The sequence below is a fragment of the Chrysochloris asiatica genome, unplaced genomic scaffold, assembly GCF_000296735.1.
Source record: "Chrysochloris asiatica unplaced genomic scaffold, ChrAsi1.0 scaffold00003, whole genome shotgun sequence".
NCBI lineage: Eukaryota > Metazoa > Chordata > Mammalia > Afrosoricida > Chrysochloridae > Chrysochloris > Chrysochloris asiatica.
Genome location: NW_006408521.1, coordinates 28,470,301 through 28,496,299, shown reverse-complemented (window position 1 = coordinate 28,496,299; position 25,999 = coordinate 28,470,301). Strand labels below are relative to the sequence as shown.

Here is a 25,999-nt window from a genome sequence, read left to right as displayed (position 1 = left end):
CAGACCTTTACATATCCAAAAAATTTGGCCCTTCTTGTTCCTCATAAAAATAGTAGATCAGTTAGGATGCTTTTAGCAGCAAGTAATGAAGATCTAATTCCAAATGGCTCAAGAAATGGAGCTATTATTATTATGTTAAATGACAAGGTGCTCAGAAGTCAGGAAGCTTGTGGTTCCAGGGTAGATGGGTAGCTCAATGAAACCAGGAGGGCCCACCTTAGTCGAGGTCCCTTTTGTCCTTGCTCCACTGATGCATAAGACAATACCCAAAGGAAAGAAGGAAGAAAGAAAGTATGTTAGTACCTGGGGTCATTTTTAAGATGAGAAAACCTTTCCCAGGAGCTCCAAAGAGACTTCCCCTCACATCTCCTGAGCTAAAGTTGTGTTTTATGCTCACTCTAAATCAAACCCTGGTAAGGGGGAAAGAAGGACTAGTCAAGACTGAACTCCTGGACCTGGAGAAGAGCCAAACATCCCTTGCACATCCCCCTTCGTCCTTTGTGTTCCCCCTCCCCCCATGGTGGGTTGAATCAGGGTTTGGTTTGTGAGAAAAAAGAGGAGGAATGGCTGGGTGAGTGACCAACAGTGTTGGCCTCAAACTGCTTTTAGTGTTATTCTCATCGGAGAGTTTCTCTAAGTAATCTAGTTTCAATTCCCCCTTGAAATGGAGAATTCACAAATGAGCACTGAACAGAGGATGTATGTTCTGATGTTACCACCTCCCTCATTCTAAGTATTCTACTTTTGTTAATGTAGCCAATGGTCAAATCACTGTTGCCAGCGTAGCTAAAACTTCTGAGGGCTCCTTTGTTCTGTAGCTGTGGGATGCTAGAGTTCCTGCAGTCTATGAAAGTCTTCCCAGCCCACCCTGGCAAACCTCCTGCCACTGGCCCTTCATTCTTCTAAATGGACCAAAGGCTAGAGGAGCCCCTCTCTTGGTAGGGAAGCAGCGCATCAGGGAGTGTGAGACTGGGAGGGAGGCTGTGAAGAGCTGTGGAGAGGAGGGAGCACAGGCTGTGGGGTCAGACAGACTTGGGTTCCAGAACTAGCTCTGCTGCTTATTAGCTCTGGGGCCCAAGGCCTCTCTGAGCCTCACTTTCTGCATTTGTAAAATAGGAATCAATTGCCCCTATCTAACAGAACTAGTATGGAAAACCAAACGTTTTTTGAAACAGTGCCCTGCACTGTGCCTGTCACTTCAAGGACATTAAACAGATACAAGGGTCTCTTTCTCACTCTTCCTCACAGCCATCTTCTCCATGAGTACCTTGGAGTCTGTGATGGTCTGCCTTTTAAATGCTCTCCAAGCTTGTCCTTGTGACTAGTGGTCAGGAAGGTGGACCTTCTTGTGGCACAGAGAAGGTTCTTGACAATAAGGCTGCTAATCACAAAGATGGGCATTGCTGCTGAAGGTCAGTTGTAGGGTGGTCCAGTTACCAGCCTGAGCCCAGCAGTGGAGAGTAGTCTAGGTGCCCCGCAATGGTCCAGCTATAGCTCAGAGATTGAGTTATCTTCCAGAGGTCTCTTCTGCCATGGTTCCCTTCATGAGGGTGCTCCTGGGCACACAGGAAGCCCGAAGCCACCAGCTCTCAGAGTGGCAGTCTCTTTTGGCCTTTTCAGACCTTACTAGCCCATAAAATACCCAAGTGAGAATGGACACTGGACATTCAGGACCTGATTCTCAGGCTTCCTCTAGCTGCCTGTGGGCTCTGCTGCCCAGGCCACTGTACACTGTCTTCTTTCCAGAAGAAAACTCCCCCAGACTCCCTACCTCCCCACTCAGAGGAGCTAGGTCTTCGTTTCAACATCTGTCCCATCGCTGGGAAGCTTGGGGCACAGAGCGGGTACAGTGGTTGAAGGAAGGTGCCCTGGTGGAGATACCGCTTTTGGAGAGCGGAAGCGATGGACAGCACAACTGTCTGTAGCTGTCTCTCCCAGAGAAGTCCAGGCAGATAATAAAGCCATGTAGAAAATAGGATTAAGGTAATGAACAGGCAGGACAGAGTTTGATCTTTCAATAACACCAAAGCCTGACTGACAGACCAATCTGAAAGGTGGAACAACATCGCCGGCAGGACTTAGAGGCTGGGCGGTGTGGAGTGCAGGGTGGATTCTTTGCTTTTAACCTGTCATAGCTGAAACTTGAGGAGTCCCTGGATTTTCTCTTTTATGTGTGTGCTGTGGGGTGGGGGTGGGAGAGTACTGGAGGGGTGGTTTGGCTTCCACCATTGCCTCTTTGGGGGCTGCCCTCAGGATGCTGGTGGGGGCTGGGAACACCTTCTGTGCCGACACTAGCATTCCCTGTGCCTCTCTCTCAGGTACCCAACCACAGGCAGCCTGGGCTGCTTTCGGGGTCACCATGTTCCTTCAGTCCCTCATTACTTCTAGGCCTTTGGGCCTCTCTGTTCTAACTAGAGGAGGGCACACCTGCTGGCCAGCTCTCCCTTCCTGCCTTTCTCCTGAGATTGGGAGTGAGACACAAGGACAGAGTATTTCTAACCTAAGCCAAGTGGGGAGAAAGATGGCCATCCTTCACTCAACCTGGAGGGGCCAGAGTGCCCAATAGATGATGTTTAGGCCCAGTTCACCACCCTAGGGATGTTTTGCCAGAACTCCTACATCCAGCTTTTCAAGTGTCCCCACTGTGCCCCAAGGAAATGTGCCAGTCACCCCATTTCTGAGCCGGAGGCCTGGAGGGATCAAGGCCCATCGTGTGCTTTCTCATTGCATGTGAACAGGGCCCAACATGACTGGGTCACAGGGAAGGTGCCATGTATTCCACTGTGGCACACCTGCTGGCTGTGGGGTGAACCTGAATGGCCTGAGGGGTTGAGTCCTTGCTGTGTGATAGGATGCATGCCCTGCATATCCCCTCAGCTCCTCCTTCCCTGCAGGCCGGTGTCATCATCAACTCCCCATGACTCTTCAATTGTATTCCACAACCCTTAGAACTCCCATTTCTCAATAAAGGCAGGGGCAGAAGAGACCTCTCACCCATCTGACAGGTGCCCCACCTGTTCCCCTTAGACTTTGTTCAGGCTGAGCCCACTGTCTGGAGTACCCCATCTCTGACTAATGAAACCCTGTTATTCACCAGCCTGAACAGCACTTGTGGCTGCAGGTGTTGGTCCACTTACGAGGGCCTTGCTAGCTCCAGTGTTGCCAGGTAGAGTGCCCCTCAGAGCTGGACTGAGGACAGGATGGCACTTGGGAGGAGGAGCCCCTTTGAACTGTCCAGAGTTGTTTTGCCCGGAACCCCAGTGGGCTGCTCTCAGGGCACTCAGTGCCTGTGGTGCCCCAGGTGTGGCTTTGTCTCTGCCCTCGCCCCTCCACCCCAACTCCATGCAGGGGGCCTGGCCCTCCGTCAGGGTGATTACGGGAATTGCCCTTCTTTAAAGTACCTGCCTTCTCCTTTGAAAGTATTACTGGAAGCTTTTTTCATTTTCTTTTTTCTTTACCTCTTTAAGGAACCCTGTAATTTCTTTCTCTCTTTCTCCCCCCTTTCCTCTTTCTTTCTTGTCCCCTCTGTCCCCTGAACTCTTTGAAATTGGCTCTCTGCCTGCTGACACCAAACTGATACTTTGCGTTTCACTTCTCCTTATCCCTTTATGGCAACAGATGTTGAAATTTTGTATCCTTTTATCTGCCCGGCTGCCCCTTCCTGTAATTACGGTCCCCTTGTTAGCAGTACAAAGTGGGCTGCCTGGCCGCCTGGCCTTTGAGCCATTGTGTCTGAACACGTGTGCATGGGCGGGTGCTGGGGGTGTGTACATGCACACCCACATGCATGCGAGTACTGTGTGCTTGGTAAGGGCCCTTTTCTCTCACCTGATGGGGGTAGGATAAGAGGGGCTTCCATTGCCTTTCCCTCAATGCCCCTCCATGGTTGATAGCTGGGATCTGTCTGCCCCCTGCCTCACCTTTTCCACCAGAGGGCCAGCCTTTGGGAACATGGGGAGCTGTGGAAGCCTGCAAAGAATGGGCAAGGGCTTGGGAGAAAGTCAGATTGAACAACTGGACAATGTTGAGGGCCTTTTGTCTGTGAGGGCAGGGAGTGCTACCAGGGAGACCATGTACTTTGGAGCATGCTTACTAGGTGCATGACAACTGGGACTTAGTTTGTAAAAAGGGGTCAAGAAAACTGACCTCATAGGTCTATGGACTCAGCAGATGGGAGCTGCAGCTGTGATCGTTGCTACTCTGCCATCACCTGACACATATGTACAGTGGTCGGCTCCAGCTTCAGCGAACCTAGGGGGCAGCACCTCTGTCCCCTCAGCCCGGAATGCTACCACCAGACTGGTTTCCAGAAGTTCAGCCTTTTCTTGTTGTAGAACTTTAGAAAGGTTGCTTTTCCTCTGAAGGCTCTGGGTTTCCTTATCTGAAATCTGGATTAGGATAGTCACTTCATGCTCAAAGGCATTATGACTTTCTGTCCATTGGAGAATTAATGCCAGGTGAGAATCGCGGACTTGAAGGCCCACCATGGTCTGGAGGAGCTCTGGTAGCGTAGTGGTTATGAGTCGGGCTGCTAACCTCAAGGTCAGCAGTTCAAAACTACCAGCAGTTCCACAAGAGAAAGATGAGGCATTCTGCTCCTGTAAAGATTTATAGTCTCGGAAACCCTGTACAGGGTCACTATGAGTCGGAAGCGACTCCACGGTACTTAACATGGTCTGGAAGACAGATCCCACCAGCCTGATTTGCCATCCCCTCACCTACTGACACCTACAGTCAAGCAGTGGCGTCCCGCTGCACCCTTGATGTTACTGCCCCTTCCACCTGTAGTAGCCCTCACTCCTATCAGTCACTGAACACTCCAGCCTGTTCATTCCTTATCTGTACTCTTACAAAACTCTCCTTAGATCTGTGGTACCTATCCAGGTACACTTTGTTTTTGGCTAGTTGTGTACATGATTCAGGCTTCTTCCCAATGGATTGAAAATTCTGAGGGCAGGGACAATGTTTTCTTCAGAGTTACCACTCACATCTTTCTGCAATGTCAGGCAAAATACCTTGTCTACAGAAGATGATTAATAAATGCTCATTGATCAAAGAGGGATGAAAGGGAGGAAGGAGAAAGACCCTTCCATTCTCTGGTGATGATGCTGCCCTTGGCTTATACCTTGAGGCCATCTGTCCCCAGAGGATATACTGTTTGTCACTTTCCTCCCTTAGAAGCCATTGTTGCATTTCAGGGTAGCAGCACATGCCAGCTGGGGTGGCCTATAAGGTGCTCCTTTCTGCACCCAGACAGATGCAGGAAGGAACACTTACAGGATCCCTAGGGAGCACCATCAGGAAGCCAGTATATTAAACATGGCTGTAAAATGGTATGGGCCTGAAGTATCTGAGGAGCACTTGGTGGAGTGGGGGCTGGGGAAGGGGGATGTCTTTTTATGGGCATGGCTACAGGGGCTCAGGCTGGCCAAGCTGGGTAGAAGGTGTGTTGGGAAGAGAGGAGGAAGTAGGGCTGGCTGGAACTCTTCAGCACCTGGACTAGGAGGCAGAGGGTGGGCCTGGCCAGGTCCTTGGAGCCAGCATTGTCCTCACTTAAAAGGCGGGGTGGTCCTCTCCAACAGTGTGGTGGGGCAGGCGACTCCACGTTGCAAAGGAGTACTGCCTTTTTCTGGCTAATGTACTCACAGGCTCTGGGACCCAGGCCGAACAGCATGTGTGTGTGTGGGGGGGGGGATGAAATAGGTCTTCTTCAGTTGCCCCTCCCCAGCCTGGATTTTATTCATCAGGTTCACAGGGCGGCCCCATCTGTCTTTATCTTTCCCTGGGTCGAGAGAGAATTGCCCGAATCAGGCTGGAGTGTGAAGGCCCCCAGCCCTCCACGGCTCCTGGAGGCCCATGGCCAGGCTTTGTCCACAGGAGCTGGAAGGGAAGGGCCTTTTTGTCTGGCCCTCTATAATGACAGACCCAGCCCTGCTCCTGTCTTGGCCCAGAGCTCTGAGCAGCAGTCCTGTTCCCACACAAGTTGTGCAATAGCCAAGGCTCTGCAATCCCCTTTTGCCCCCCACAGTGAGAGGCCGAGAAGCATTCTTAACATTCTTTCCAGAGAAAAGGGGTGAAATGTCTGAATTTGGGGGTCACCACGTTATACAAATTGCAATCTAATCGTTTTTACAAGAACACACTTGCAGTAAGAAAAGGAGCTCAGGAGGAGGGGACTAGACAGACAGCTGGTTTTGTCCCCTTCCCCCCAAAGTTTGGAGCTATTGTCGGGCTGATCTCTCCCTCTACCACAGCAGTTGAGCTGGAGTTTTCTAGTTAAATTGGTCTTAGGGTGGGGGCCTTGATAGGCCCATGGTGCCATTTCTGTTTGTTTTCCCAAATCAAAGCCCCAGCAGGGCTCCCATGGCACCGCTGGGCCGCTATTGGAAGAGACGGGCCATTTCCCAGAGCCTGGTGTGTCAGTTTATGCTCTGAACTTAACCTCACTGGCACGGCACAACACAGCCTCAAGGGTCCTGGGCCCAGAAGTGAAAGAAATTGTATCTTTTTATTGGCCCATTTAAAGTGTGTGTGGCCATTTCAGAGACCCAGAGAACTAACTGTGGGGAAAAAAGAAACTCTTTAGCCATCTGGCCAGTCTAGCATACACTTGTCCTGCCCCCAGGGTAGGCAGGCTCTCTTGGGCCCTTAGGCCTCCCTCAGGATGGGAGCCTTTGGACTATTGTGTATTTGTTACAGAGAATTGTAACCATGCCAATTTCCAGTGGTGGCACAAACGTTGGGGCAGTAGCCCAGGTCATCAGCAGTCCAGTCTCGGTCTTCCCCTTCACAGACCCATAGGTGCCTAGCCCTCCTTTCCCATTGAACCCAGGGACCAGGTAGAGCCACGCTGCGAGTCACTCAGCCCCTATTGCCTTTCATCTTCTATTTCAGACAAACATAAAATTACTTCTGGAGATTAAAGGGGAGAGCTCCCCAGTCACTCCTCAAGTCTCATTACTAGAAGGGGCAAGGCCCCCAAATCTGGAAGGAGAGGGAGAAGTGTGGCCCAAAATAGTGCTTACTAGGTGTGCACAAATGTACATTTGTGCCCTAGAGTGTGACCCTATACAGGGAGGGAGGGCTCTGGCCGCTCAGGGTGGTTGAGTGATGCCCTGTGTGAGGCTTCGTTAGGATCCCACTTACGATTCCTCCAATACACAGAGGTTAGTCATCTTCTACCTCCATCCAGCCCAACACTGCAAGAGAACTTCCTAGGAAGAAAGCTGGGACAGACTGAAGGTACTGACTTAGGGCCCAACCCTGCACTCACTGAACAGCAGCAGCAGTGCTTTGCAAAGGGTTACCTCACTGTACAGGGTCCAAAGGGACAGGCAGAGTAGAGAGAAAGGAACTTGTACAGCCTTCTCCCTTGACTTCCTTCAGCCTACAGGGAAGATGGTGGCTCTACTCCAGAGGAATAGGCTGAGGGTCAGAGTTGCTCTGAGGGTGGAAGCTGGAGCCAGTCTGCACTCAGACATATGCTGGCAACCTTGGCTGTCTGCAGCCCTTTGCTGAAATTCTTAGGCCAAAACTGGGAGGGTGGGACCATGAAGTCCTCTCCCACCCATGCCAGGACCACTTTCCTGGGCTCCCTGTGGCATGTTCATGGCCTTGTTCCTCCTGCCATGTCCTGGAGGAGAGCCCAGCATCTCTTGGATAAAGCTAAAGGGTGTTCCTTGAGGGGTCGGGAGAGGTATTACCTTCTACTTCAATCCCCACAGTCATCCTATGGAAACTCAATGCTTCTACCCATCCCTTAGTCACAGGAATTAGCAGGTGCACTTGATGTTGAATGGTAGTTGCTAAGGCCACAAGGCCCCCCTACGTGGTTGCTAGGGGTCTGGCATCAGGATGAGGGGTCTGCCCACTGCCGCGGTCACGGAGGGAATCACACAGTCACAAAGAAATTGTTCTTCTCAGTAATCTGCTCTCGGCCACCGGGAGCAGGCTGGAGCCCAGCAGGCTGGGGGCTGTGATCACAGAGCGTGTGAGCCCTGGGCTGGGGGCCAGCCTAGCCCGGGAACACCAGGGACCAGCCTGCTAAGCTGCTTTCTCAGCGATTTCTCTCTGGACACAAAGGTGTTGACTTGTTTCAGCATCTCCTGGGACTCCCCTTTTCCCTTTGTGTGGTCTTTATCCCCAATGAGGTTTGAGCCCCAGATTACAGGCGGGAATTAAGGCATTGGACTCGGGCAGCTCATGACCTGCAGGATCAAGTAGTATAAAGTAGCCGTATATCTGTGCGTGTGTGCCCTTTTGCCGGGCACAGTCATTGTCCTGAGTGGCTGCTGTCGGGCAGCCAGTGTGCAGGTGTGATAGAGGAGCTTGCGGGCATCTGATTGAAGCCTTTAGCTGGGACTGAGATGCTAGGGGTAGGGAGAGGCCTTGTGGTAGGGGTGAAGAGGAATCTGGGGCCTCTTACCCTTCTTCCTGAGGGATTCTAATTCTAGCTCAGGAAGGAGGGCTCTGATGCTATCTGAAAGGCCAACTTTGGACAGTCTCTGCCCTTTCTCTCTTCCCAGTGGGCAGCTTTTGACACATCTGGGCAGTGATTTTCCTCCAGGGGCTGGGGTGCTGGACGTCATGTACGAGAGCCCTACCACACTCCTGTCCTGTGGCTATGACACCTATGTTCGCTATTGGGACCTCCGCACCAGTGTCCGGTGAGTGGTGGCAGGAAGCCCATGTAGTCTTGGTCCTTGTTCCAGCCCTGGGTCAGGGAGTGGACAGAAAGGATCAAGATGGTAGACTCTCCTGGGGACATCATGTTTCCTGTGCTTGGGAGGCTGCAGTCAGTAGGTCCCTTAGCCCTCTGGCTCATGATATGCTGCCAGCCTTGAGAAACACAAGTGAGGACAGAATCTGCCCTGCAGTTTGGGGTTTGGTGTGTGAGAGACTTTTACAGAAGTTGTTTTCTCCACTAGGCTTGCTTCAGCCTGGAATCACTCCCCTAACCCTTCCCTGGGGATGCTGGGGTGGTAGTAGAGGGCGCCTCCAAACTTCCCCCTGAAACTCTTCTTCCTGGACAGGAAGTGTGTCATGGAATGGGAGGAGCCCCACGACAGCACCCTGTACTGCTTGCAGACAGATGGGAACCACCTGCTGGCTACAGGCTCCTCCTACTACGGCGTTGTGCGGCTATGGGACCGGCGCCAAAGGGGCTGTCTGCATGTATGTCTTCCACCTACCTTCCAGCTGCCGAGAGGCCAAGACTCATTGATTATAATGGGCTGTATCTTGGGAGGCTGATGTGCCCAGGGGCCTGGGGTAGAGCTCTGCCATATTCTCCTTGAAAAGTTCTCACCACTTCTTTCCTTCTTTCCAGGCCTTCCCGCTGACATCAACCCCACTTAGCAGCCCTGTGTACTGCCTGCGGTTCACCACCAACCATCTCTATGCTGCACTCTCTTACAACCTCCATGTCCTGGATTTTCAAAACCCATGACAAGTCAGGGCCACCTCGACCTGTGGGCTAAGCAAGCCAGCTACTCAGGGACCCCTCCTGCATGGAGAGGACAGTGACTACCGCCAACCCCCGCCCCACTTGCCTGTGCTCCATCTGTGACCACAGTGAAGGACGGAGTCTCTTCCAGGAACCAGTTAGAAAAAAGGGACCTGCCGCTATGGGAGAGCGCAGCTGAACCCTGGCTTTGGTTCTGGCCTGGTGAGGCCCACCACAGCTTACAGCTTGGGGAGAGGTGCTCCAGGCCATGCAGTTGGTCCCTTCCTGTCCTTCCTTAGAAGGAGGGGTGAGGCTCTGATAATACCTCAACTGCTGGTACCACCTCCTCAGTTACACCCCAGCCTTGGGGTTTGGGATCATTCTTAGGGCACTGTGGCCTGGTTTTGCTTTGAAATCAAGAAAGGACAAAGAGAACCCAGCAGTTCTGATTGAGTGTTGAGCCAGACCTACCTCAGGCCAGTTGTTGAGACTGCTACCACTTCCATTTTCTGGCAAAGTAAAGCTTGATTATTCACAGATCTGGTCCTTGACTGGCTGGGCAGTCCTAGGAAGAAGCCCAGGGAATGGGAATGACAGACTCAAACTAGGGGATGTACCTGCTTTGGGAAGGACCAGCCTTATGGCTCAGTAACCCAAATAACGAAGGGCTCTTTTCTTCAGGAAACTCTTCCATTGACCTGGTGGTAGGATGGATGTCACCCATGGAGGAATGGAGAGAAAGGAACATGGACTCTCTTTGGGCTGCCTGGGGGGCTAGGCTACTGTCTGTTGTACCCCTTCTCTACCCCACCCAGCACACTTGCCCCTTAGTTATTACTACACCCTTTATCCTGCCTTTTCACCTACATGGTCTTAACATCTCAGCCTATTTCCAAGGTTTCTGCATTTTAGAAACTTCTTTCTTGCTCAAATCTTTCTTATGGTGTTCTGGGCCACTTCTACCAAAGTTTGTTCCAACTAGTCATCTTCTGAGTTTGGGACACACTCATCTCTTACCCTACCAATGCCAACAAGTGCTCCCATCCTCTTCTCTGTTAAAGGCCTATGTGCCTCCCTTTATGTGCAAGGCTTTAGGTTGAAGAATTGAGGAGAAGAAATGTCATCATCCGCACCCTCCCTGGGAAGGCCAGCACACAGAGGAGGTGGACAAGAGGGCAACCTGTCAGCAGGAACTCAGAATGACTTTACTCAGGAAATGGGACCATGGTCTCGGGGCTAGGAGTGCCACAGGGTCTGGCTCTTACAGAGACTAATCGCTCCTGGAAGAGTGGTTGCTGCCACCATGCTTGGCAGCTCCAAGTCTCTAAGTCTCACAACCTGACAGGAAGTGCCTCCCACCCTGGAGGTTGAGGCTGTTACTGAGTCTTGCAGTCCCCATCACTGTTGTGGGCCGTCTTTACCTTCTTCAGCTCCTTCTGTAGCTCTGACTCCGCTGCCAGGATCTCCTTTGGCTTCTGGTACTGTGGATGGAGTCAGGAAGTAGTGGGCATAATTCAGCCACTAAACTACAGGTCACACACACACATAGACACGACAGATTTGCTCAAGGTCATGTGGCTGAGTGCTGGGTCCTATGATTTCTACCCCATGCCCAACATCCTCTATCTCTTCCAGGTATGATTTTGTATAATTAGGTTCCTCCCAAGCCCCTACTCTACTTTCCCTATCCTAAATTAATATAATATGCCTATTCTCTAGCAAAGGAGCTATGGATTAGGAATTTGGTTGCTAACTGCAAGGTCATTGGTTCAAACCCACCAGCCACTCTGCCAGAACTGGGGAATCCTATGGGACATGAAGTGGGCAGGTAAAAAGGAAGATGCTCCCTGATGCACTGGCCAAGAAAATTGGGCAAATCTTACAGAGATGAGCAGAGTGCAGTTGGCATGAGCAAAGCTTAAGGAAGAATCATCCAGTGGTAGCTGGTATCTCTCTAGGTCAGGAATGGAGAACTTCTTGTAGTACCTGTGGGAACACCAAGAGACCATGGGGACACCCAACAGGGTGACCCTAACAATTGGGTACCAGGGCCATCTGCTGCCAAGCTTCTACACAGTTCTCCCCCCACACCAGAGAAGGGAAGCCAGTTCAAACACTAGTATTTAGAGCTGCTATTTGTTGCTCTGTGCCATTGAGTCGTAATGACCCCGTATAGTGTTTCCAAGGAGCAACTAGTGAGTCTGAACTGCCAGTCTTAACGATTCAAAACAACCTGTTGACCCAGGTGCTTTATTCTGAAGTGCCACACCAGGACTCTAGAGCTCAGTGGTCCTGGAAAGAATGTCTAATAGTGAAATGGGAAACCTAGTCAGGGTTTCTTCATTAGATTAGATATAGGTAAGGTGACTCTGACTTAGGGGCTGGGACTCCTGGAGACCAGTGGAAGCAGCCTCCCGAAATGTACAGATAGCGTGGGTAACTCAGGTTTCTTCCATAGCCCGAAGCTCATGGGACACCACACGGAGATAGAGATATTTGTGCTGACAAGGGACAGAATAAAGACATCCTGGGCGGGGGAACCACAGGTGACTTCACAAGGGACTCCCACTGAAGCTTCAGCAGCCTGTTTCTTTCTTGGGGTCTTCAAGGCCTAGTTAGTCTGACTCAATCTGTAGGTCAGAGAGAAAAGTACCACCACAAAGCAAACACTCACTTAGAAAACCATAAACCTCACCACAGAGGCTAGCTCTGGGCTACTTGGATGGCCCTAACACCCTACTTGTCTTTGTACACACCATATACCAGCCGTAGTCTCTACAGGTGCCAATCCTGAGATTAATGATCCCTTTTAATACCCAGATAGCAACACCCGGCCCCTAATGTGTGTAACTGGGCTTTGTTCGGCAGGAAATTTGACCCTTTTTACTAAAGAGGAAACTCAGGCTCAGAGGTGAACTGTCTTGCCTGGTTTCACACAGCCAGTTGTCAATGGCTTTGGGATTCAAGTTACTTGTTCCTAGTCCGGTGCTTATTACACTGGAGCACAAATAACAGCCTCCATCTCTGACAACAGGCCTACTTGCCATTGTCCTTGGTGGACATATAGCTGCAGCTCAGCCACTGGCTCCCAGATTGTCACTTGGGCACAGTATCGCTTTCCACTGTAGCAGTGGTGTGGACTGGGAAGGGACAAGCTGCAGGCAGGCACAAACAAACCTAACCAAGGGGCTTGGAGAGGATGTAGCTTTTAATACTTCAGAGGGGCCCAGTCCTTCTCACGACAGCTACTCTGAGTCCACTTCAAAAGCCAAGATGCCCTGGGGACTCGGATAGTTGACATCAATGCAACACTTCTGTCCCGCTCTCCCTGCTCAAATCCCTCAGCTCAGTAGAGCTCACAGGGCCCCTCTCCTCCCAGGGTCCCCACCCCTCACCAAGGTGCTGAGACCCATGGCAGGAAAAGAATGTTTACTTAAAGGCTGACAGTTCAAAAGGAGTTGGGGGGGTGGGTATCCTAATGGCACAACAAGTTTGCTTTATTTTCCAAAGCTCTGCCCCAGGGAAAGGTGATCCATCTGCCTGCAGACCAGGGGAGGAATGCTGCCTGGGCTGCCTCCTAGCTGGCCCAGGCTGAAGGCTCTTCCTGGGGCTGGGCTGGCCAGCAAAGGTGGCAGACACTGATAATAGGGACAAGTCAAAGGTTAAACAGCAGAGATTAGATGAACACAAAGGCTTGTTAGGAAGTGTTAACATCTTACCCACAAATATACACAAAAAGTAGAACAGAGAGAGAAGTGGCCCAGACACACAGCCAGAGCAGACTGGGGAGGTTGGGGGAGGTGTGGCCTCACCGCATAGAGTATGGGAACAGCTTTGCTCCCTACCTGGTTTGTATGGCAGGTGAGGGCAGAGACACACCTGTGGGACTTCAGAGAGCCCCATTCCCAGTCAGGGGAAGTGGAACTGGGAAAAAAATCCCAGGACTTGTCCTCAATACCAACTCTTGACAGGATCAGCGGGAACTTGAGGTGTATAACTTGCCAACCTCCCCAGTCATACTCCTGCCACCTTTTTGGAGGCTAGAGGGAAGAGAGGGTCCAGAACTCAGCTTTGTTCTAAGAGTCAATTCTAACGGGTTGATTCTGTTGGCTGAGGTTCAGCAACCTCTCAGAGGTGGTTTGATAGATAGGACTCCAGGGAATATGGGACATCTTTTTTTCCTTGGGGGCAATGGCAGGCCCTTCCCTTTTGACCTCCATTCTATGACTTTGGGGTTTGCTCTGTGGGGGACTGCAATGGACTTTCTCATAAGCACCTGGACCAGAGAGGGACATCAGGGTCTTACTATGCTTCTGCAAAAGCTGGGGCCCCGAATGAACATTTATGGGGCATCAGCTGTATCCCAGGCTGTGAGCTGGGAATACAAGGATAAAGAAGAAAAAAAGCATAACCCTGCATCCCTAAGGGGCTCAAACCGAGTACACATTATTGTGCATCTACTAAAAGCTAAAGCCTTAGTGGGGTAGTTCCCTAGCTCCCTGTAGACACCCCCAAATAATCACCTCAAGTTAGTTATTTCTATTATCATTTTGTAGAAGAGAAAACTCAGGCAGAGGGAAGTTGGATATATCTTGCTCAAATCACATAGAGAAGTCCCTATGTATTTCAAGCACAAGTCTCCTAACCTCCTGACCCTCCATTTATCTCCATTCTCACGACAACTAACAGACTGCCTGGTCTAGATTCCTGCACCTGTCCCAAGATGGGGCAGAAAGGGATGGGGTAACTTCTGGAGCCATAGACTAAGTGCAGGGGCAGCAACAAACAGGTGGTCTCCTCTGGGAATCCCTTGCTGTAGGGATCCTACCACCCTGCAGGCCTCCTAGGTACTCTCTCCAACACACAAGTGGCCTCTCCGAATACCAAACAGCTTCAAAGAAGCTCATGGGAAGCAAAGGCTTATAGCAGGACTCCTGGCCCTGCTTATGACCCTGAGCAAGCCACTTAACTTGTACCTCAGTTTCTTCATCCAGATTGCTTCCTCAAATAAAGGAACTATGCTAGATGAACTTTAAATCATGATAAAAAGTCCCACACAGATCTGCTCTGTCCCTCTCTTGTCCCTGTGCCACATGGGCAGCTCCTACATTTTGGTGACTGCAAAAATGACCTACTGCATCCCATCCTTCAATTCCCACTGAATTCCCTCCCCAATTCCCAGCCTTTTCCCTTCAGCGAACTGAGGCAGGGCATAAGACACCAGGCTCAGAGTGAGAAAGACTAGCTGAAAGGAGACGCAGGGCTGTGCCCCATACACCTCCAGGGGGCGTCCTTTGCATCAAACAACCTGCACAGCCAGAGCCATTCAGAGAAGTCTCCCATCAACCAGGGCCAGAGAAAAACAGCAGAAAAATCTTCTTTTGGCCTTAGCCATCAAGGCTCTGGCCAACTGTAGTCACTCCTGCCTACAATGTAGCCCTCCTAGGGCATCACCATGCGTGTGTACATACTAACGGCTCTCAGAAGTCCTGTCAGAGACGAAGCTGCTTAAGCCAGAGTTTCCTAAACTTACATGACCACAGAATCCTTTTTTCTAGCAATTCCTATTAACACCTTCCCCAGATTAGCAACACCAGTACCACACCAGCCACACTCTTAAGATTCAGATTTTCATAGAACTGTTGACCTGCTTCAGGCCAGACACTGTGCTCTGTGTTTTTCTAGCTAGGATTTCATCAAATTCCCCCACATGATCTATGAGGTAGGTTTAAGATAGGTAGGTTGTGATAGATGAGGAAGCCTTGCCCAGGATAACACAACTAATGAGAGGCAGAGGGAAGATTTAACCACATTCCAGATTAGTAGAGCTGGGATAGGCATGGAACCTTCAGGTGAAGAAAGAGTCAAACACCACTGTGTGGTGGAAGGGTCACATGTCTGGGCACCGGGAGACACTATCACTGACTTCCCCTCCAGCGGGTCAGTGGCCTTCATAGATATGTTCCGACATTTACATATGACAATAGTAAACATATTCACCCTACCCACCTCTGGACAGTGAGAAGGTCAGAGAACAGATTTTAAAAGTCCCTGAAAAAGCTAACATTGCTCAAAAGAATAGCCATTAGGTTCAGCTTAATTAGTGGTAGTAAAGTTGGAGGACACAGCACTCCAGGTAGAAGAAAACGCCAGGAAGGAGCAGATGATGGGTTTCACTGCCGTTCTAACCTACCTCCCAGCAGAGGGGCTGGGCTGAGTCAGTCCCAGGGCCTGGGAAACTGGACATGAGCTCCGCGAGGGCTCCGAAGCGGGCCTCCTCTCCAGTCTCCAGCCATACCACTCTCATCTCACCTGGCCTCACCCATCATTTCAAAATTGTTTCCCCCATCCTAGGCGAAAGAGTGGGCCTGTAGCCATAGAGTCTCTAGCCAACAGCGCCACCTATGGCTGAATATGGGCAGGCGATGGGACCCAGAGGATTGGCCCGCAGATGAATTTTTTGGTGAGCTAGCGAGCCTCTCCTCTCACTCCCTGGTAATCACATTTCGGCTTGTTATCTGTATTCGACAGTGACCTCTGGGGGACAAAAGGGAGGCAGCAGCCAGCTCCACAAACTGCTGGGCTGCAGATTCAAGTGCTATCAGAAGCACTTTTGTTCCCAGTTTGGACCCAGGGCCTCTTCCGCCAGGGAATGCTTGCTGAAGCATGGAGTTTGTTTTCCTAAAGGCAATTTCTCTGTTGTCGGAAACTGCTACATCCCACTTTAGGCAGTGACTCCTGTTAATGATGAGAACAATAACGGGAAGAAACTGCCTTTTATCTGAGGGCTTCAAAGTGCTTTATAAACGCAAACTCTTATTATTATGTCTTTATATTTCCAGACAAGGCCCACTGCAGGGGCTGCTAGCTGCATACACAGCAATAACCCTGAAATTAATTCATTCATCTCCACCCCTTCCCCGTAACCCTGGTACAGTGACGGGGTGTGGAGGTCAGGAGAGGAAGGTGGGACCCAAGGCTGCATTTGGGGAGTTGGGAGCCACACTTCTTCCCTGTGGACCTCATGGTCCAGAGGAAGATTGGAAGGGAGGAAGACACCACACAGCTTAGAAGACAGGAAAAGGACCGGGTCTTCCTGACTGCGGAAAAACCAGTGGTAGAGTGAGGGCAACTTTGGACTAGGCTTAGCAATCAGGGGGCATGGAGGGTGGCTTCACAGTGGTGTCCTCCCAGCTCAGTGCCCCAAATCTTCTTCATGGGAGGTGGTCCTGTGCTGCAGCCCCTCTGACACTGGACAAGACTGATTTATTTCAGGGCTGTTCCCTTCAGACTTTAAACAGGGTTGTCTTCTCCTGTGATCAGTCAGAGTTCTGGAAACCCAAGATGCTCAAGCTCATCCTCATCACCCACTTTCTGTCCCCTCAACCCTCACATTTTACTTCTCCTACCACTCTTGCTAGAGGCCCACAGGAAGAGAAATAAAAGGAAGTTGAGTGCCCTTTTGAAACACAGTACAAAAGACTTCCAAGAGGCCAAAAGATCTGTGTACTGTCCCTTAGCACCTGGTTTACTGTGTACCAGGCCAGGACTTTACCACCTAGGACAGGTGTGCTGCCAGAGCTAACAGCAGTGTTGGCAGGCTATCTCTTCACTGTGGACTAGATGCAGTCAGGATGCCAAGGCCACAAACAGCCTGCCAGAAGAAACCCCTAAGGTTATGAGTGAATGGTCACCTGGTGCCCTCACTCCCTTAGTCATGACCAGATATTATCGGGGCTCTAGTATGTGTGCCAGGAATAGCACCAGACACTCGTTTGGTACACAAGTAGCAATCCCTTGTCTTGAGGAAGCTGATAACATTATTCACACTGGTCTTGGTGAGGCGAAGGAGAGAAATCCCTTCAAGATTTCAGTATCGGACTACGGTTTTTAGTTCTGTCAGCCAGCCTGCCTGTCTTTCCTTCCTCCCTTCCTCAGAGTTGCAGGGAAGTGGCTTCTCTGCCCTGGGGTAGGGAGACGTTCAAGACTTAACCCCAGGCCAACTCCACCCTCTAGACTGCTCAGGCCCAAGCAGATAAGTACCCACCAGGCGACTCACTTTTTGTTGGTTGTTCTGACAACAAGGCAGTGCTCCTTCTGGTCCACACAGACACTATAGACATCCTTAGGATAGGGGAGGTTCCGAATCCGCCACTGGAAACTCATCTTGGTGTCCTTGCGCATGAAGATGGGCTGCAGAAGGCCAATCCAAATCAAGGACTCATTTTCTTAGGTAGACGTCTGATGGAACAGTTCCTACATGCCTCAAAGCTTTGCCCAGCATTCCAATGGTGCCTAGAGGCCCTCAGTTCTTTCTACAGCTCCCCCTTATACTACTACTGCTGGGCTATTGCAGGCCTGGAGTGCTTGCACTGGGATGAGCAAACTCAAACCTTTTGGGTCTTCATTCAGCAAACATTTGGAGCACATGCTCCCTATTTTCAAGGCCCAGTAGCCACCCCACCCCCGCCCCCATCCACAGAGCACCTGAACAGATACATACATTGGCACTGCTTTCCTTAATGAGCTCTGGCCCCAAGATCCCTGCTCCTGGGGTTGTTGGATCACCAACCTCAATCTGCCACTGGCCCATGACTCCCAGGGCACTTTTCACACGCCACTTTCTCACTGGGGAGAGAAGAAGGCAATGGGATTATAGGGAAGGAAGGGGTCTTGCTCTTTTCTGCTGGGTAACTAGAAAAGGATAATAGTGGTAGCTACAGGACTTTATACTGGGCTTTGTCCAGCAGAGCAGGGACCTCCCAATCCCAGAAATTGCAGCAGAGCATTTCAATATTGAACAACCTACACAGCATATAGCACGGATGCCCAGGCAACAGGAACTGGAACACAGCTCTGAGAGGAACACAGGAGTCTAGGAACACCCAGGTATGGTAGTAGGGAAATTTTGGGTCACAAAATATGGGAGTTAAAATGGATTTTCCCTTTAAAATGAATTAAGAGGGTATGAGCTGTCAGGCAAGTTTGCTTCTCCAGACTGTTCAAATATAGAGACATTCACTTATTTCAGATTTAAAACAAGTTAAATCTCTCAATTTAAAGTTTTAGGCATACCCTATATTTTAAATGCATTACTTCTAGAAATTCTTTTTTTTTTTTTGTAAACCAGACTCATCTTTTTATCATGCCTTACTGAACTCATCTCCATTTTACCAGTTTTATAAGTTAGCTATTAGCATAAGATTTTTGTTTTTAAAGCAAGGTATATACATTATGGAAATAATAAATCAAGAAATTAATTCAATGGGCTTTACCTGAAAAACCCCTGCTGGAAATTTTTGGAACCATCACTGCAAGAGTGTGAGTGTGTGAGTGTGTGAGTGTGTGAGTGTGTGAGTGTGTGTGTGTGTGTGTCCCACCTCCTCCATTTTGCTTTCCTTTGCACTGCATTTGAAATTCCTTTGGCTTCCGTCTGGGTTTCCTCTGGCCTGAGCAGTCAGTCAGTGCTACAGGCTCCCAGCCTGCCCACTGCTGCTAAAAGGAGCTCGATAACTCAAAAGGAGCATCTTCTGCCATGGTTGTTTTCATGTGTTCGTTCTTTTTCCAAGACTGGAGTGTGAGGGCTAGTCTGATCCTCAGTATCCAGGCAAGCTGAGGCTTTCCTTTAGACCTCTGAAACAGCTGTGCCAAACCCAAACACCCTCATTGCTAGCAGTAAGGCATGCAAGCTGAACACAAAAGTATGCTGTAAAATGAGAATTTCTCCTTGAATATGTGCTGTTATAAGGTCTGCTGCATTCTGCAGTGTGATTTTATTACGTCTTAGGGCCAGAAACTCTCCCTAGAAACACATTTCCAAGTTTATAATGAAAATTAATAAGGAAGAGTAAGACTTGGAAATATGCTTTATAGGCAACTTTTTTCCCCTCCACAAATACTTCTGTGCTCTTCAGTGAATAGACTGTGACCAGGAGTATATCCAAATCTATTCATGTAATCCCTTGCTTAACTGGAAGCCAGCCTTCTGGGGGCCTCTGTCACAGCTGCAAACTCAGAAGTGACAAATTCCTCTGAGCTGCAGCTTCTGGTGACAAGATCCATGTACCTCACGCTATAGGACAGAAAGATCACTCCCAAATTCTCACTCCAACTGTGTCGAAATGCAATGTGCACAATATGCTTTTCTCCCAGGCACCCTGACTACAGCAGGTGGAAGAGTTCACCTCAGAGGGCAGTGTCAGAATGACGCAGCACTTGGGACTATTTAGTGCCAGGCCACGGACGCATCCTCTAGACCCCAATGCAATCACTAGACAGCAGAAAAGACAATCATCATAGATTGGAAAGGCGGAAATCCTTTTAGAAATAGCCCAGAGTCTATTTCTTAGATGAGAAACAGTATTTCTTTCCTTTCTGCTCTCCTTGACCCTTGCCATCACTCTCCAGGGGACAGGGTAAAGAACACTGTGGCTCAGTAATTCTATTGACTAACCTGCCAACACCACAGCTCAAGTTCAGGTCTCCTACGCCCAGTCCACGTTTTGAATCATTAATAAAAGGTTAAATTACATCTGGTTAAGTGTTCAACAAGGAGCCCTGGTAGTGTAGTGGGTTATGTCTTGAGCTGTTAGCCGTAGGGTTGGTGGTTCAAATCTACCAGCTGCTCCAAGGGAGAAAGATGAGGCTTTCTGCTCCTGTAGAGATTTACAGCCACAGAAACCCTATCCAGAGTCATAATGAATCGTAACCAACTCAATGGCATACAACAGCAACAGACATTTAATTAAAGCATATATAATATTTAGAAAGACTCCTACATCTATTTTAAAAAGTAGTTCTGTTTCTTTTAAATATTCTAATTTTTAAAAAAAAGCAGTTTGGAGTATCTAAAAAGTAACTATAAGGACTTTTGAACCATTTGTAATGCTGGGTCACAGTAATTGTATGTCCGAAATCAAAGACCAGTGTGGCCCCAAGGGTCAATTCTGACCACAGGGTTTCTTATCCACTCTTTTACTCCAAGAAATGTTGGCTTTTCCCCAGAAGCCTTCCCAAGTAGTACTCTACAAGGAAGAAAGTCAGTCACTGGTTTCCTTACTGCTGACCCCAAAAGTTACAGTTCACAGGAACTTGGCACCCTTGACTTATTCATCTTTTTTAAAAAAGAAAAAACCTTATGGAATTAAAGCCTTTCTTACAATACAGAAGCAAGTCTCCCTGCCCATTCTGTTAAGATATAAGATTCAAGAAATGATTTTGGTGAAGTCCTTGTTCTTCCTCCCACACACATGGACATGAACACCCCATGCATACACATACTTTGTCTTCGCTTGTCTTTCTTGTCCCCGTCTTTGTTCCTGAACTCAAGGACAGCTCCTGCGGCAACAGAAGACTGCTTCCACCTGCTGTCACTCTGATTTGATTATCCGTTAAACCCAAACTGGTGTGTGCAAGGCAGCTCCCCAGGATGCTGTCATCTCTTCCCAGCTAAGCCAGGGCCAGTCCTTGGAAAGGAGACTTTCAATGAACTTGTAAGGGGTCTTCTGGGGACTAGATGAAGGAGGCAGCGCCTGGGGGCTGTTTCCTAACTCAGCAGGAAGATATCCCGGACTGCTGAAAGGAGGCCCCATCTTTCAGGTGGGCTGGAAAGTGTTGGTCCTAAAGGCCTTTTCCCCCAAAGCTCCAAAATCTGGCCCACTTCCAACGTGGATAATTACATTCCCCTTTCCTAAACACTCCCTGCAGCTTAGACTGGATGCAGGATTCTTCTTTTCTGCCCTAAAACACTGCAACATTGCTATGTGGCTATTAAACAGCTGCCATGTCCCATCCCTGAGGAGGCTGAAGGGAATCAAGTGGGTCATTTATAAAGCCGGGAAGTGCTTGGGGATGAAAGTGCTCAATAGCTTCCAAATGCAGCCTGGGGTGGTTAGGCTGGCGGTCAAATACCAAAGCAGATTAGGCCAGTAATCCGAATGTAATCACTGGGGGATGGCCTGCCCTTCAGCCTCTGCTCCCCTGGACATGCTGTGTTCTTGGGCTGGTTTGATGTTCCGATCATTGTTAGGAGGCCCTCCAGCTTTTTCCTCTATGAAGACTTACGATGTTCATTGGGGGGTAAGAGGTGGGGATGAACAGTACTAAGAGGGCAGGAAAAACATATGACACTAACATACTTCTTACCATCAACTGGAGTAACTCTGTCCTAGACAGAAGCGCGCCTATCAGCAGCTCCCCCTCTGGAAATTACTGTGTGGGGTTTTCTAACAGAAAACTAGTTGGCCAATTACCAAGTTTGTATAACCATCTGGAAAAATGGACACTATTACCATTTGCTGCCAGAATAGTGCATGATTTCTGGATTATTTACCTCACAGATAGCATGACCAAAAGCCATCTCAAACCAATTTAAAATGAACCATATCTTGAAAGGGCAGTTGGGGCAGGGGGTACTGGTTGGTGATGGGCAAGAAAAGGCAAGGCTGTTCTAAGGTGGGAGTCCATGCTGTGGGTGGCTTACTCCTCAGCGGCCTGTCTCTGTCCCAATCAACCCTCAATCAGAGCATTCTGGGGAGCATCAAATTTAGGGACACAAACACTGGACTGGAATATTCTCACCTCCCTAGGTCTTATTAAGGAGCTCTGGAAACGTAGGGGTTACGAGTTGGACTGCTAACCTCAAGGTCAGCAGTTCGAAACTACTAGCCATTCCGCAGAAAGATGAGATTTACAGCCTCAGAAATTCTATGTCGGGTTGCTATGAGTTCTCCACAGCACACCACCACCACCACTACTTAGGGTTTATTGTTGTGAAGTAAAACATGGACTTGAATCAGACAAACATAGGCTTAGATCCAGCTCAGACCCTAAGCAGCTCCCTGATTCTGCATAAGGTGCTTAGCCTCTTTGGGCTTCAGCTGTTGCTAATTATAAAATGAGGCCAAAAGGCCCCACCTGACAGGGCTGTAATGAGAATGATTAAATAAGAGAATTTACATGAAACACTTAACCTGGTGCCCAATAAAAATTATGGCATTAATATTATTATCAGGTAAACTTTAGCCAATCAGTACTCTCCCATGAACCTCCATTAACGTTGGTAAGAAACGGATGCTGGAGGCCTATGGTCTACGCCCGCCTGGCAACAGAAGAGACAGATTACTGTGCGATGGTGGCACAAAGTGCTACAGAAGAAGGATCCTACACTTGTTTTTCATTTTCATTTCATGGCCAAGCACAACAAAGAGGTCTGGGTTGTGTTTGTTTTTATAGCCAGAGTAGCTCTAGCATTTGATTTGCTCTGTGTAGAGAAGAGAGGTGACACTGTGGACTGGGGAGAGGACAGAGGCTGGTCCCTTCCCTGGTTATGGTGGTTGTTAGCCCACGTGACCTCTGCTTTCATAAGTTCTCCCTGTTAGGCCTTCCACGGCTTTCGGCCCCTGGGAGCGTTATAAATTACAATGCATTGTGAGGATATTACTACTGTATTGGTTTCCACTGAATCAGTGTCATATGCTAAACACATCAAAATTTTTAATAGCACCAGACTAACCCAATTGGGACTGGAGCCCAAGCAGCTCATAATAAGGAGGGATCAACACTTCATTCTGCGACTGAACATGCGCAGGGCACATGTGCTAAGACTGGAGACTAAGAGAATGCAAACCAGTGTAATCCGTGTTGTCGGTTTGTGACATTTATGAGCTGTCAGAAAAAGGAAAAAAGAAATTCCCTCGTCAATACTACCTGTCGATCAGACCCAGGAAGAAATTAAAGTCAAGAATAATGACAAGAAAAGAACCCAGTCCATGACTGCATCATTGGTCTTAGCATTTCAGGTGGAACTTAATAAAGAGACCAACTCCCTCTGCTGACAGCCTCAGACTCTGGGCCAAAGAGCCAGGCAGCCTGGACTACGAAGCCGGTTAATGCGGCTGTGCGTACCTGGGAGCAGAGAACGGACAAATCCAATCACTTCCAGAAATCTAAGCCTGAACCCCTACTCATGAGCCTATTCTTAGAGGAAAAGAGCTCCAGGAATGAAAATGACAATGTTGCAAAATCACTGTTTCTACTCCATGCTCCCTTTGACTCTGACAGTCCAAAATAAAGGCCCTATTTTCATAGTGGTGTCCCCATTTTTTTGCTGCTTTGGGGAAGACCCTGCCCTTTACCAAGGTCGTATGCTGTTGCTGCTGCTAATTGCTAGCTCCTGGCACGATTTCAAGCCTGCACCCTCCCACTCTCCCCGACCCCTGGCCCCCCAGAAAGGCAGTGAAGGCCTCTCCTTACAACTACCAGTCTACCAGGCTCAGTTTTGATACCACTTCTTCTGTCAAGTTGAGGTTTTCCCCACCTGTTTCTCTACACTCCCATGGTCATTTTAGTGAGTTACTGGTAAAAAGAAGGACTCCCAGGCTTCCATCCTCTGGTGTCAAGTCCAGAGCTCAGATTCTCCTCAGGACCAAGATTGCTTAGTGGGCCTCCAGCTCCCCTACCTTCCACTTGCAACTCCCCGGACCTAAGGGCCCACTAGGAGCTGCAGTCAACTTACCCAGTAGTTCACTGGTCTTTTCATCATATTCTTCAGCCATTTCCTTCCCATCTGGGAACAAGTAGTGCACCTTCCTTCTCCCTGTGCACAAAGCAGAGCGTGCTTAACCCAAAGCTTCCTCTTGCCGACCAAGGACCTGTAGCATTTCAGAGCAAACTGCGCCAGCACCGGTTCTTCTAAGAAACCATTCCAGAACTGCCCACAAACTCCCTGCTGACTCTCACTGACATTTACCCGAAAACTCCCGGAGGAAGAACTGGGTAGTGTCCGGCTACCACTAGTGAGCATTTTGATCTAAGATTCTATAGAAGAATCCTGGTCAAAGGGGATAAATGCAGAGCAGAATTTCAAATTCTCATGAAATCTAGGCTTTCTGCAGTCATGGAGGCTAAGCCCCTGAAACTATTGCCTTGAGATACTCTTTTAGCCTTAAGCCAAATATATCCCCAGAAGTCTTTGTAAAACCAAGCAGTAATTTAACTAGTACAAAATGGCTGCCTTGAGCACAGTGTGCTGTCAAGATTTAGCTATATGGGCTCAACAGGAAACTCAGTGGGCAGCGAGTTCACACGAATGAGGGACGAACAACTCAGAAAAGGAGGCTAAGAATGGCTGCCCAAGTGCAAGAATGTAATCCATGTCAGTGAACTGAATGTACAGAAATGAGTGAATTGCTGTTATATTCTCCTGTGTATATTTTCAACAACAACAACAATAATTAAAAAAAGAGAAAGACCTGCCCTAGGGTCCACTCCCCTCTGGAAGTTTTCTCTGGATATGGCTTTGCACTTCCGTTTGCTCTACCAGCAAAAGCCCCATGCTTCTTCCCATTTGTTGAACTTCTTCTTGCCCTTCAAAATCCAAGTGTCACTTCCACTGGGAAAGTCTCCTTAACTGACCTCCCAACCACAACTTCCACAGAGGCACATTCATCACACTGTGTGAAAGTTTTAAAAGCATCTCTGCCTTATTGTAACACATTTATTGTTGTTAAGAGCCATGGAGTTGATTTCAACTCATAGCACCCTATGTAGGGTTTCCAAGGCTTCAAGTGGGAAGACAGAGACTTTTAAAATCTATTTCCAGAAGAACAAACAAGATGGCAGATTGGGTAGAAGGGCAGCGAGGAGCTTCCCTCCCAGCAACAATACAGAATACAGGACCAAGCAGGGTCAGGGGATGGTCCCAGAACTCTGAAGCACATATAAAGGAATATTTAGAAGGTTGGAAGGCTTACAGCTGGGGGAGTTTGTGGCAGAAGGAAGAAATCCATTGCTTTCTGGTTCGGGATGCTCAGCTGCTCCAGGAGCCGCCATCTTGTATGGGGCCAAGCAGGGGAAGGGTTGGTGCGGCCACAGATGCCTGGCAGAACCACAGAGATTCAAGTGTGGACTTTCATTTCTTTTGGTATCTGTTCGTTGGTTCCTTGCTGTCTGCGTACCTCCATTCTGGTGACTATAGGCGTGCCTGAGCTAGCGCTAGCGGACACCCCAGCCCCACCCTTGGAGGATTCTACTACGCATGCTCACAGATCTCCTCGAAATTTAAAGAGACAGTTTCTAATTAAAACCAAATGGCCACAGCCGGCCCAAAACTGTTTATTAACTAGAAAAAAGGCCTGAATGGGGATTGTAGGGCAGGACAAGCAAACAAAAAAGGAAATAGGCTGAAAATTAAATCCTAAGTTATGTCACAATGACCAACATTGGCATCTTGAAATTTCTTAAGAAAAAGAGTGAAAAGGGAAGCCCATTTCCTGGCCACCTGGAGGCAATCAGAAAGCATAAAAAATACCAAAATACATACCCATCTAAGTATCAAGGCCACAGATAACCCCTGCATATGCCCCAAAAATAGAAGCAGATGACTATATCTGCACATGTCCAGAAACGAGATAAAGTGACTGAGGCAAATGAGCTGGAAGTAGACCTACAGTCCATACGGGAAGATGGGCAGGCTTTGGAAATGCCTAAGAAGGATTCAGAAAAATGATTATAAAATGTATCAAAACACTATATAATGGAGTTGAGAAAAATAAG

The 25,999-nt window shown here is 49.0% G+C and overlaps 2 protein-coding genes across 2 annotated transcripts in view; one reads left to right on the top strand and one right to left on the bottom strand.

The window, feature by feature from the left end:
- FBXW4 (F-box and WD repeat domain containing 4) overlaps positions 1-9,576 on the top strand; it is a 108,000-nt gene extending 98,424 nt beyond the window's left edge. The window contains exons 7-9 of the mRNA XM_006831265.1: positions 8,526-8,666; positions 9,033-9,174; positions 9,329-9,576. Coding sequence (XP_006831328.1) covers positions 8,526-8,666; positions 9,033-9,174; positions 9,329-9,448 — 403 coding nt within the window. The 3' untranslated portion in view covers positions 9,449-9,576. The remainder of the gene's footprint in view (positions 1-8,525; positions 8,667-9,032; positions 9,175-9,328) is intronic.
- Positions 9,577-10,821: 1,245 nt separating this feature from the next.
- DPCD (deleted in primary ciliary dyskinesia homolog (mouse)) overlaps positions 10,822-25,999 on the bottom strand; it is a 41,370-nt gene continuing 26,192 nt past the window's right edge. The window contains 5 exon segments of the mRNA XM_006878288.1: positions 10,822-10,926; positions 11,329-11,431; positions 17,505-17,638; positions 17,949-18,073; positions 23,961-24,041. Of these exon segments, the coding sequence (XP_006878350.1) occupies positions 10,822-10,926; positions 11,329-11,431; positions 17,505-17,638; positions 17,949-18,073; positions 23,961-24,041 (548 nt within the window).